The sequence below is a fragment of the Eumetopias jubatus genome, unplaced genomic scaffold, assembly GCF_037043125.1.
Source record: "Eumetopias jubatus isolate StellerSeaLion01/CBP00866 unplaced genomic scaffold, mEumJub1_p1.0 scaffold_16, whole genome shotgun sequence".
Lineage (NCBI taxonomy): Eukaryota > Metazoa > Chordata > Mammalia > Carnivora > Otariidae > Eumetopias > Eumetopias jubatus.
In genome coordinates, this window is record NW_028274822.1 from 77,122,283 (window position 1) to 77,134,680 (window position 12,398).

The following is a 12,398-nucleotide window of genomic DNA, read 5'->3' on the forward strand; positions in this document are numbered from 1 at the left end:
GTTGCGGAGGTCGCTCGTAGAAGTGCTCCCCACAATCCTTTGCGGTAACTCAAGATGGCGGTGCCCTGTGGCCCCCTGAGCGATTTGGAGAGCAGCAGCAGCAGCGATGCGGAGGAGCTGGCACGGTGCCGCGAGGCGGCAATGCCGGCCTGGGGCTTGGAGCAGCGCCAGGGAGGGCCGGAGAAGCCAAGAGCCGGTAGGAGGCTGTGTTCTGGGAGTCTGGCGTAAAGGCGTGGGATCTTCCCCTGGGGTCTCAGAGGCTGGATGGTGAGGAGGGTGTGACCCGGACTCGACTTCTCTCCCTGAGAAAGCTCCAGGGACTGGATGGAACTCAGATTCAAAGAGCGGGCAGGCTGGGGGCGCCTGGGTGTCTCGGTCGTTAAGCGTCTGCCTTCGGCTCAGGTCATGGTCCCAGGGTCCTGGGCTCGAGCCCCGCATCGGGCTCCCTGCTCCGCGGGAAGCCTGCTTCTCCCTCTCCCACTCCACCCTGCTTGTGTTCCCTCTTTCAAATAAATAAAATCCTTGGGGAAAAAAAAGAGAGAGAGCGGGCAGGTGCAAGAGGGAGGATTGTTCCGTTATCCCAGTCAGGGAAACTGAGGCACCTGAATGTCTCTTCCCTCTGCTTCCTTTGGTCCATCGTCACTGTCGCACTCTTCGCAGTCCGCCATCTCTCCGAGATGACTGCGACAGCCCCCCTTCCTGGATACCGGTCTCCAGCCTTACCGCGCGTCCAGCGAGCTCGTTCTCAGACCTTGGGGCAGCCAGCGCGCTGAGTCCTACATGTGTCTGACCGTGACTCTCACTACCCTGAGAATAAATCCAAAGCCCTTCAACATAGGGATTCCTAGTCATGGGTAGAATCCAGAGGATCCGTGAATTTGGAATCGGAAAGATATTTCACCTTTACTTTCATTAACCTGCATTTGAAATTTAGCATCCCTTTCTATCATGCATGTGAGCCACAGACTACAGTCGTTTGGGCAATACCTGTTACTTGGTCCTAACAAAATCACAGATTTTCATATCCCATCACAGTGTTTGAATATGTATCAAAATATCACTTTATTCACAATTAGTTGTTGGGAAAAAATAATGTACACTCATCCCTGCTTTAACATTGCAGTCATTTTTAGACCCATCGGTAGATCTTACTTAATGCATTAATAAAGACAGTGCATTAATAAAGAAGCACATATAGTAATGTTGCAGAGTTGCAGGGTTCTTGTTTCACAGAGTCAAAGAATGAATCTGGCAGACAAAGGGTGAAATGAAGTGAAGGTTTATTAAGGGAAGGTGAGAATGGAGAGGAAAGCTCTCTAGAGAGAGGTGGGGAATGGGTTGCCACTGTGGGCTTTTATCCTAGATACCTTGTCTATAACATTGAGGACAAGGTAGATTTGTAAATATTATGAAAGTATCTTGTCTATATTTAGAACAAACCAGGTGGATTTGTTTTGTTCCCTGCTCTCTGGTTAATATCTTGTCTATAACATTTCTCTACCTCTAGGATATCCTTGAGCCTGGTTACACAGCCCCCTACCTGTCTCTAGCTACCTACCCTGACCTGTCCCTTACTCAGTAATGTGCCAATTTTTTTTTTTTTACTATTAATGATAACTGGATTTCTGTATCATTGGCTTTCTTTGTAATCATATGTGTTGTGTTTCATGCATTTCAAACATTGTTCTGAGGAGGAATCCAGGCTTTACCGGACTGCCAAAGCAGGCCATAGCAAAGCAAGGTTAAGAACCCCCGCTTTTGGGCGCCCAGGTGGCTCAGTCGTTAAGCGTCTGCCTTCGGCTTGTGTCATGGTCCCAGGGTCCTGGGCTCGAGCCCCGCATCGGGCTCCCTGCTCCGTGGGAAGCCTGCTTTCCCTCTCCACTCCCCCTGCTGTGTTTCCTCTCTCGCTATGTCTCTCTCTGTCAAATAAATAAATAAAATCTTTAAAAAAAAAAAAAAGGAACCCCCGCTTTTGTTTAAAAGGACTTACAAGCCTTTGGTAATCCATTCCCTGCCTACCTCTCCCTTCCTGCTGTCCTGCCACATTGCATTTCCCATAGGTAGACTTCAAATTATATCGCCTCATCCCTGGACACCATAAGTCAGCACTTTTCTCTTCAGGTTCTACATACAGGTCTGCCTTTCCAACTCCATCACTCAGTAGCAATGAGAATTTGGGCAAGGCACTTGTAGGGTTAATGGTAGTCCCACCTCCCCTCCCCAAGGTTGAGAAATAACTAAGGTGATACATCTACAATGCTTGGCACATATTAAAGGCCCAATAAGTGGCAGTAGTTATGTGATTATTCTCTCTACATAGACTACTTTCTGTCTCCCGCTTAACTCCTGCTTGCCCTTTGATACAGCTGAGATCCCACCTCTTCAGAAAAGCTGGTTACATGTCTTCACAGTGTCACCATCATACCTTGTGCGATTCCCTTCATAGATGGTGCTTCCTTTTTCCCTACGATTGCCGCTTGTCTTTTTTCCTTTCATCCCTGCATCCCTAGGACTTGCGGGGGAGTTAATCCTGGCCTGACTTGCTCCACAAATATTTTAGTGAGAGATTACATAGTGTGAACTTAACGAAGACTGGGATCTGGCTTGTCCCTTCACCGTGGTATCCCCAGGGCCTAGCACAGTTCTCAGGAAAATAGTTCTTAATGAACTTGCCAGAAAGGCACTTCTCTGATGAGTGAGGGACTGAGACTCCAACCAGACTTCCAGTCCAGTTGCTTCTGCCTTGACAGAATGGATTTCTCTATGGCAGTAAAGGGAGGACTTGATATGAAGTGCCAGCTCTGAAGCTGGCCCCAGACAAGTAAAATCATTTCTGAGAGCCACAATTTCCTCATGTGTAAAATGCCTGCGTCCTAGGATTGTCGTGAGTCTCAAACATGAACAGCTTTGACCAACAAAAGAGATGCACATGGGAGAAGTGGCATCCAAGATAGCAGCTTTGCCAGCTCATTGTTTTTGTGAAATCGTAAACCTTCTGCTGACCAAAGTAGATGTAGCTGCTGATAATCAGCGCTCTTACTTATTGAGCACCTTTTGTGTGCCAGGTAAAATACTGAACACTTGACATACCTTCTTGGGCCATTCTAATAATAATAGCCACCACGAGTTGAGCGTTTACTGTGTGTCCGGGTTCTTTTTTTTTTTTTTTTTTTTTTAATTTCATTTATTTATTTGAGAGAGAGGGAGAAGCAAACTCCCCACTGAGCAGAGAGCCTGATGTGGGGCTTGATCCCAGGACCCCGAGATCATGCCCCAAGCTGAAGGCAGACACTTAACCGACTGAGCCACCCAGGCACCCATTTTTTTTTTTTAAAGATTGTATTGAGAGAGAAAGGGAAGGAGGGAGCGTGTGCAGGGCAGGGAGCAGAGGGAGAGAGGAACTCAAGCAGACCCCATGCTGAGCCAACATGGGGCTCGATCTCACAATCTCACAACCCTGAGATCATGACCTGAGCCAAAATCGAGAGTCGGACGCTTAACCGACTGAGCCACCCAGGCACCCCTGTGTGCCCTGTTCTGAACTCTTCGTATTTGTTGTCTAGTTTAATTTTTCCAGCAGTACCATTCCAGCAATTATTAGTGCCATTTTAGAAATGAGAATGTGGATGCTCAGAAAGGTCATCCAGCTTGTCGGTAGCAGAGTCGGGCATAAATCCAGGTCTTTCTGACTCTAAGCCCATGCTATTAACTGCTGTTCTGCCACTCCCCGCCACAGACAAGTGCCTATTGTGGGCAAAACTCCCATCCTCTCGTCCATGACCATGTGGAAATGTAGGTCACTATATTATTAAGTTTTGTTTGTTTGTTTGTTTGTTTGAGAAAGAGAGAGAGTATGTGCATGTGAGTTGGTGGGGGTGCAGGGGGAGAGAGAGAATCTTAAGCAGGCTCTACGCCCAGTGCAGAGCCTGATGCTGGGCTCCATCTCACAATGCTGAGATTGTGACTTGAGCTGAAATCAAGAGTTGGACGCTTAACTGCCTGAGCCACCCAGGTACCCCATAAGTGACCATATTATTAAGGTAACCCCTGATACAGCTCTTTAATCCAGTAATGAGGAACTGATCACCCACACCTCAAACCATACACTTTGAATACCCTATACAACATTTCTTTCACACCAAGGTACTACGCCAAGAGCTGGAGATGTAAAGATAACAAGGGGCAGACCATGTGCTCCAGCAGCTTACAAATGCAGGGAGGAGATAAACCTGCAGACAAAGTGTCCAAAACTGTAAACCTTCACTGTGTCCTCACAGGAACTCTGGGAAGTTGGTGGTCTTATCCCCATTTTATAGATGACAAAAACAAAGGTTTGGGGAGGTAAAGTCACTTGCCCAGAGGCACAGTGGAAGAACCAGAACTGAACCCTGTCTTCTGGGGTCTGGGGCCTCATACTGTTGCTGTTCCATGACATTATGTCACTGCCCTGGCTGTGTAGTCATGATGGAGGAAGTACTCCTCCTCCTTGTGATTGTGTGCTCAGAGGGAAGAACGGGGGTCCATCCCAGGCTTCCAGGTTCCCCAACTCCAGGAGCACCGGGCACTTTGCATTGTGTGCTGTGCCCCAGAGCACATGTGAACTGCATGCTCTGGAGTCATTCAAGACCACGAGGCCCTGCTTGGGGCCCAGAGTTACCAAGCGATCATTTTGTCCAATTGGCTCCCTCAATACACAAGTGCATTTTGTCCCATTACTCAAAGACCTGAGAGCCGTCTTTCATTCGTCTCTCACACCATCCATCTGGTCCATCAGCAAAATCCTGCTGCATGTGAACGCATGCTCTGGAGTCATTCAAGACCATGAGGCCCTGCTTGGGGCCCAGAGTTACCAAGTGATCATTTTGTCCAGTTGGCTCCCTCAATACACAAGCGCATTTTGTCCCATTACTCAAAGACCTGAGAGCCGTCTTTCATTCGTCTCTCACATCATCCATCTGGTCCATCAGCAAAATCCTGCTGACTGCTTCAAAATACATGCATCCAGAGCCCTGCCACTTCTCATCGTCTCCATGATTGCCAAGGCCCCCTCCTTCTGCCATCGCCCCACTATGGTCTGGGTCCACGCCACAGCTAGAGACATGCTGAAAAATCCCAAGTGCACTTATGTCCCTCCTCTGTGCAGAATCCTCCAGTGGCTCCCCACCTCCCTCAGGGCTCAGGTCCTTGTATTGGCCCACCAGGCCCTTCCTGATCCCATGAGGTCCCCATTTCTGCTGCTCCCCCAACTCACTGGGCTGCAGCTACACCAGCCTCCTGGCTAGTTCTAAACTTCTGCCTCAGGGCCTTTGCAGGTGCTCTTCCCTCTACCTGGAAGATTCTTCCCCAGGTATGCACTTGACTCACTCCCTCGCCTCTCTGAAATCTCTGTTCACATGTCACCTATCAGTGAAGTCCTCCCTGTCCGCCTTTATAAAGTGATCCCCCATCTGGTCCCTCCGCTACATCCTTCCCCTGCTTTATTTTTTCCCTCTGTATTTATCATTATCTAATTTTATATTTTAATTGTGTGGTTTTTGTCATCCATAACCACCAACTAGAATGGAAGCTCCGTGAGGGCTGAGACCTATATCTAAATTGTTCAGCAACTGGAACACCACCTAGGTAGTATTAGAGCTTCAGGATTTGGTTGAGTGAATGACCACCAGGCCCTTAGCACACAGGCAGGCACATAATAGGTGTGCAGTCAACACCGGAATCAAATACACTTAGACTTTCTTGTTCAGCATGGTGGTTAAGAGGGGGCTCTGGAGCCAGATGACTTGGGTCTTGCCCCAACTCTGTCACTTACTAGCTGTGTGACTCTGGCCAAGTTAGTTTACGTCTCCTTGCCTCAGCTTCCTCTTTTGCAAAATGGTTAGTAACTCCTTTAACAGGGTTGTTGGGAGCATTCAGTGTGTTAATGTGTATAAATCACGTCTGATGCCCAACGGACATTGTTATCATTTCCTCTATAAATGCCTCAATTTTCCTTATTTCTACAGATGCCAGAAATAATCAGCGGCCAGCCACCCAGCCGAGCCTCAGGTACTGTGCATTGTTGGGTTCAAATTTAATCCACCCTTAGACGAACCATGAGAGTGATGGACTCTGAAAAACAAACTGAGGGTTCTAGAGGGGAGGGGGTTGGGGGATGGGCTAGCCTGGTGATGGGTGTTAAAGCGGGTACGTTCTGCGTGGAGCACTGGGTGTTATGCACAAACAATGAGTCATGGAACACTGCATCCAAAACTAATGATGTAATGTATGGTGATTAACATAACAATAAAAAATTTAAAGAAAATAAATTTAATCCACCCTTTTAACAAATAGTGATCCCCTGCCATGTGCCAGACGCAAGGTTAGACCCTGGAATGTCAGGGTGAACGAGCCCACGGAGTCCCTGCCCTCATGGAGGAGGCAGCTGCTGAGCTGGCAGGAGGTGAGGTGCTTTTGTGTGTGTTGTAGGCATAAAGTGGATGAACATGAACAAGATGGCAATGAACTTCAGACCACCCCCGAATTCCGAGCCCACATAGCCAAGAAACTGGGAGCCCTGCTGGACAGGTAACCAAAGATGTACCTTCTCTTCTCCTGCCTCCTTTAATACGAACAGGGATGGCTCACATCAGCTGGGAGCTCAAGGTGTGCAAGCAGGCACTGGGCAAGCACGTGGCATATATCCCCTCGTGGCATTTGTAATCAGCCCACCATACAGGTGCCATCGTTGTCCTTATTCTGCAGATGAGGAAACGGGCTCTCTGGGAGAAGGATTGTTTGCTCGAAGCCACAGGGTGTAAGGAGCAAGGCTGGGACTCAAACCCAAATGTGTTTGGCCCTAAAGGCCACAGTCTTTTAACTACTGCATTATCGGGGCGCCTGGGTGGCTCAGTCATTAAGCGTCTGCCTTCAGCTCAGGTCATGATCCCAGGGTCCTGGGATCGAGCCCCGCATCGGGCTCCCCGCTCCGCAGGAAGCCTGCTTCTCCCTCTCCCACTCCCCCTGCTTGTGTTCCCTCTCTCGCTGTCTCTCTCTCTCTGTCGAATAAATAAATAAAATCTTTAAAAAAAAACAAATAACTACTGCATTATCCTGCTACCAAGAAAATAAGAGGAACCCAAGAAGCAAGAGCTCATTCCCACCACAAGAGGGCTAGAGACTAGAGACAGCCAAAACTACTATTTTGGGGGTACTTTCTTTATGCCCTGTGCCTTACTGGTTCTCTTTCTTGCATTTGAGAATATAATTGGTACAGATCCCGGTCAGCATTCCTCAAGTAGGCGCCAAGTCCAAAGCATGGCTCTCAAAAGAAGGGGTCCAACAGCAAAGAAGTTGGGAAACACTGCAATCTATACACCCCCTTGTGCCCTTGGAGACTTAGATTCATAACAGTATAATCAAGGCTTTGAGAATCCTACAGTCAAGAGACCTGTGTGGTTTTGCTTGGCCCGGCAGTTTCCAAACTCATTTGGCCACAGTGGCTTTATTTCAGGGAAGACTGATCCGTGTAGCCTGGAACACATTTCAGGATACGCTGGTCTAGATCCATTCCTGATTGGCAGAGCCCCACCAGCTTTTGAAAGGGAGATGAAGATGTTCAGGCCATAGTCCTTCAATTTATCAAAAAGACAAACGTGTCCTCCCCAAGTATAAGCCAGCTGCACTCTGAGACAGAATGTTGGGCCAGACCTTCGCAGCCTGAGCCGTCACAGCCTCAGTACCAGTCCCCCAGCTCACGAATGTGGTAAACGTGCGTAGGAAGTATCTAGTGGTGTTTCAACACGTGGGAGCAGTTTGTCTTCATGACCCTTTGGCTCCAGGGTGAACAAGGCCTGGCGGCATTGCAGTGATCCACATTGGACATTTCCCCAGGTGGAAACCCCGCAGGATACAGGTCAACCACGGTCAGCATATTCCCCGTGGTGTTTCTGTGTTTCTCTGAAAAGAGACTTAAATGATACTCTAGTTGGTTCCTTGTGTTAGATCAAGGTTTCTCAGCTTTGGCACTCCTGACATTTTGGACTGGATCTTTCTTGCTTGTGGGGAGCCACCCTGTGCATTGTAGAACAGTGAGCATCCCCGGCCTCTACCCACAACATCCTAATAGTGATCCCTGCCCCCCAAACCGCCGCCACCACGAGTCGTGACAACCAAAAATGTCTCCAGACGTTGCCTGATGTCCCCTGCAGACCAACATTGAACCACTGTGTCAGATACTCAGGTTGGAGTTAGGCACCTGGGCAGCAGTTGCTCTGTGTCCTTTCCCTGCTTTCCTGCACAGCGCTCTTGGGGATGCCTTTGGCATATAGGGAAGGCAGTTAGGACATCGCACCCAGGGCGTGGCTGTGTTTGCTGCCAGGACATTGTGAGAGCGTTGTTCTTTGCAGTGCATGGTGACTTCATCAGCATTCACCAGAGAAGTGCTTCCTGACCTCAGTACTTCTCGCTGCTCAGCTTGATCATCATCATAGCTGCCATTTACTGAGCATCTCCTTGTGGCCAGGCTCTATGCTAAGTAAGTGCTTGATATCCACTATGTCATTTCATCCCATAACAACTCTAAAACATAGGGCTACTGTTCTCAGTGTGCAGGTGAGTAACAGAGGCTCAGAGAGATGAAGTCTCTTGCCAAAGGGGACACCGCAAGGAAGTGACGAAGCCAGGATTCAAAGCCAGGTCTCTGAAGGGTAAATAAAGTCAGTGGGTTATATCAATGTCTGTTTCCTGGTTGTGATCCTGGACTCTAGTTATGCACATGTTACCATAGGGTGGAAAGGGAAGGGTATATGGGATCTCTGTTTTATTTCTTAACAGCTGCATGTCAACCCATAATTATCTCAAATTTTAAAAAAATAAAAATAAAAATTAAGAAAAGAAACAAAAAATAGGTCTGCCCTGCTGTAGAAGCTGACCTCTGAACCAGTTCTCCAGATTGGTCTTAGTTCCCTTTTCACGCTTGCTGCCAGGACACTCAAAGCAAACCATGCGCCCTCTCTCCAGCAATTTCTGTCCCTCCTAGCCTATTTTCTCTTCGTTCTATTTTAAATTGCATTCATTTTTTTTTTAAGATTTTATTTATTTATTTATTTATTTGACAGAAATACAAGAGAGAGGGAACACAAGCAGGGGGCATGGGAGAGGGAGAAGCAGGCTTCCCGCGGAGCAGGGAGCCCAATGCGGGGCTCGATCCCAGGACCCCGGGAACATGACCTGAGCCAAAGGCAGACGCTTAACGACTGAGCCACCCAGGCGCCCCATGCATTCATTTTGTTGTACTGTGGGTATCTTTAAAACTTCTTCAACTCTTTCTGGAATAAAGTGGGGTTCGAACAGAGGAAGTGTTGCCATTTGCACCAACAGGGGCTGTTCAGCATGTTGTGGCTATAGGTGTTACTATCCTTAATCGGGCCAGTGTGCTTGCTGCTGGAGCATTTAAGAGCACATGCCCCTGTCCCCTCCACTTAAAAAAATAAAAAGTTTTAATTTTTTTCTTGTTACCCCAAAATCTCATCCTAAATCAACCATTTCCTCCTTCCGTAGCTCAATTACCATCTCAGAAGTTGTGAAGGAGCCGGCAAAGGCCGAGGTACAGAAAGTTCCCGCAGAGGATGATGGTGAGCGGTCATACTATTATGTTAATGCCATGTGCTGTTTCATGACACACCTGATGTGTGTCCGGGGCAGCAGACGGCGCTTCGGTGCACTCTGATCCACACAGCCCTCTCTGAGGCAGGCATGATGATGATGATACCCCCGTTCACAGGGGGAGCCATAGGGGAAGCTGAGGCTCTGAGAAAGGAAGTCTCTCGCCTGAAGTACCTTTGTGTGTGGGAGCCAGAGGGGGGCTGTCTCACCGCCGCACGCCCCAGCCGCTCCCAGGGGAGCCTGTCCCGTGCCCAGCCCACTTGCCACTGTGGAAGCTGCCTGACGCAGAAGGTTCACCTGCTGGCTCCCGGTTCCTCTTAGGGCTTGCTGCCCTGATGGGGCAGCTGGCGTCCCCTCAGGCACCCCATCCCCTGGCTCCGGCAGGCATCACGCGTGCCTCTCGACACAAAAGGCATCTTTTTGTAGTCAGCCAACCACTAGTGATTCCTGGGTCTTCCCCTCTACGTGGAGCTCCTTGAGGGCAGGGGCAGGGCCGCCTTGGCGCCTGGGAGGAGGGGCCGGCCCCTGGCAGTGCTTACTCCGGTCCTTTGGATTTCAGGCTTCCGCCTCTTCTTCACTTCCGTCCCTGGAGGCTCGGAGAAGAACGCTGCTCCCCAGCCTGGCCGAAAGCGATTACCTCCTAGCTCCAGGTGAGGTCTCACACCGTGTCCTCCCATTCCCTCCTTTTTTAGCCCTTTGTCTATATTTGCCAGTCCCCTGGAATAGCCGAGCAGAATCTGATCAGATCCAGGCCAAGGAGGAGCCCTGTCAGATAGCTCGAGACATGGTGCCCTCAGTGGGAGAGAGAAAAGGTTCTGTTGGGCATTGGCTTTGGATTTTTACTGCTTCTTGAGCACCCTCTTGTGCCAGATACCTCACTCCTGGGGCATCCCTGTGAGGCCTGGGCTCTGTTAAGATCCCCATTTCGTAGACGAAGACACTGAGGGTCAGAGAGGTGGAGTCACTTAATGAGGTCACACAGCTGGGAAGCAGAGAAGCCGGGGTTGGAACCTGGCCGGCCTCACTCCCAAGCCAGAGCCCTCTAGCCACCTCTCGCTGTGAGCTCTTCCCTGTGGCTGAGACCAAGGGTGGTGAGAGGCGGCTCCAGGCCCCATGGCCACTCGGTGCCCTCCCCTTGCAGCAGTGAGGACAGCGAGGAGGAGTGGCAGCGGTTCCGGGAGGCAGCGGTGTCGGCCTCCGACATCCTCCAGGACTCTGCCATCCACAGCCCTATCAGAGTGGACGGAGAGGCAAAGAAGAAGAAAAAGAAATTGAAAAAGAAAGCCAAGAAGGAGGCCAGCGCCGACTTGGTCGCCTCCACCACCACAAGTGGGACCGCAGTTGGGAAGCCGGAAAAGCAGTCACCCAAGCTCAATGGAGACCAGGCATCACTTGGGACCAAAAAGAAGAGAAGGAAGAAAAAGGCCAAGAAGGCCAGTGAGGCTTCCCCATTCCCACCAACAAAGAGCGCAGTGGCCATGCCTGCAAACTGATCCCTGCCCACGGGCACAAGGCTTAGCTAGCCCTGAGGACAAGGTGCCCGTCAGGGACAAGGCATTTCCAAGCCCCACCTCCCTCTCCAAGTTCAAGGACTTGGCTGGCAAGTCCGTACTTGGCCCATGATTGGGGCTTGCCCAGGGGTCGGGACAAAGACAGCTGTAGGATGAGAAGACTAATCAGGGCCTGCCCGTCCGGGCTCCCACTGGGGGCTGGCGCAGACCTGTGGTACCAGCACCTTCCATGGCCTCAGGAGAAAGGAGCCATCCAGTTATTCAAGACTATTGGTCAAGTGGTAAAGCTTCTATCTTCCCGGGACAGAGGAGAGCAAGTGAAGGGAGAGCTTTTCCTTGCCCTCCACCTTCTCGACCTGGTGTGGGAGACATCCTTAAGAAACTGAGGGAAGGAGTCGGCCCAGAAAGAGTTTTGTACTTTTGTCTCCAGGCCGCACAGACTTGATAATAACCTTGTCTGAAAAAGAGAGATTTTATCCCCCGCTAGGTTTCCAGAATTTTTTTTCTCCATGTTTGTGAATATACCATGCACGATCATGTCTCTGAGCCAACCAGATTATTGAAAATAAATTGTCGAGAGACCCCAAACTTAACAAAGTGATCGGGGTGCTGCCTCCAATATCAATGCTGAATCTTGATGAGACCGTTTAAGTAAACATCACATAGGTGGTGTCCTCCTGCCTACACCCCAAGGTGTGTTCCTGCACCCCAGCCTCAAGACTTCAGGAAGTATCACAGCACTTGTGAATGGGGTTTCACACACCAGGAGTGTTCTGCCGGGAAGAGGAGAAGCTCAGGGTTAAGGTGAAATTCTGGTTTCATGGCCTTACCTCCAAGGTTTGGCAGAGCAAGAAAGACAGAGGTGTGGGACGTGAGAGCGTGTGTGCTAACCCATCTCCCCTCAGGCCCCTGGCCCACCTCCGCCTCCGTCTGTCCGCCCAACCCCGTCTGGGCAATGTGTGGACAAGCAAGAAGTTTCCAGTACTCATTTCCAATACTCCGTTCCTCATTTCCTTTACTAAAAGTTAAATAAATGTACAGGTTCGCCCTTAGCTGGCTGCAAGCTGCAGGGGGTGCTGGTTCTTCCCCGGCCCCAGTCCTCAGTCCCAGGGTGGGAGTTGTCTGCAAGGCCAGGTGATCTGCAGCAGCCCCAGGGAGAGGAGGTCGTGGAGCCCTGGGTTTACACAGCTGCCTTGTCTCTCCTGGTGGCACTTGGGACCGCAGGCTCCAGGATGTGGCTGTGAA

At 50.0% G+C, this 12,398-nt stretch overlaps 1 protein-coding gene across 2 annotated transcripts; it reads left to right on the forward strand.

The window, feature by feature from the left end:
• Positions 1-47: 47 nt before the first annotated feature.
• On the forward strand, positions 48-12,220 carry CUNH12orf43 (chromosome unknown C12orf43 homolog). Of its 2 annotated transcripts, none has more exons than XM_028116677.2 (6): positions 48-196; positions 6,003-6,045; positions 6,466-6,564; positions 9,538-9,611; positions 10,202-10,292; positions 10,784-12,220. In XM_028116677.2, the coding sequence occupies exons 1-6, from the start codon at positions 55-57 to the stop codon at positions 11,133-11,135; spliced, it is 801 nt and encodes a 266-aa protein (XP_027972478.1). In that variant the 5' UTR covers positions 48-54; the 3' UTR covers positions 11,136-12,220. The 2 variants fall into 2 exon arrangements, with proteins under 2 accessions (XP_027972478.1, XP_027972479.1); XM_028116678.2 differs by having other exon boundaries at positions 10,787-12,220.
• The last annotated feature ends 178 nt before the right edge of the window (positions 12,221-12,398 follow it).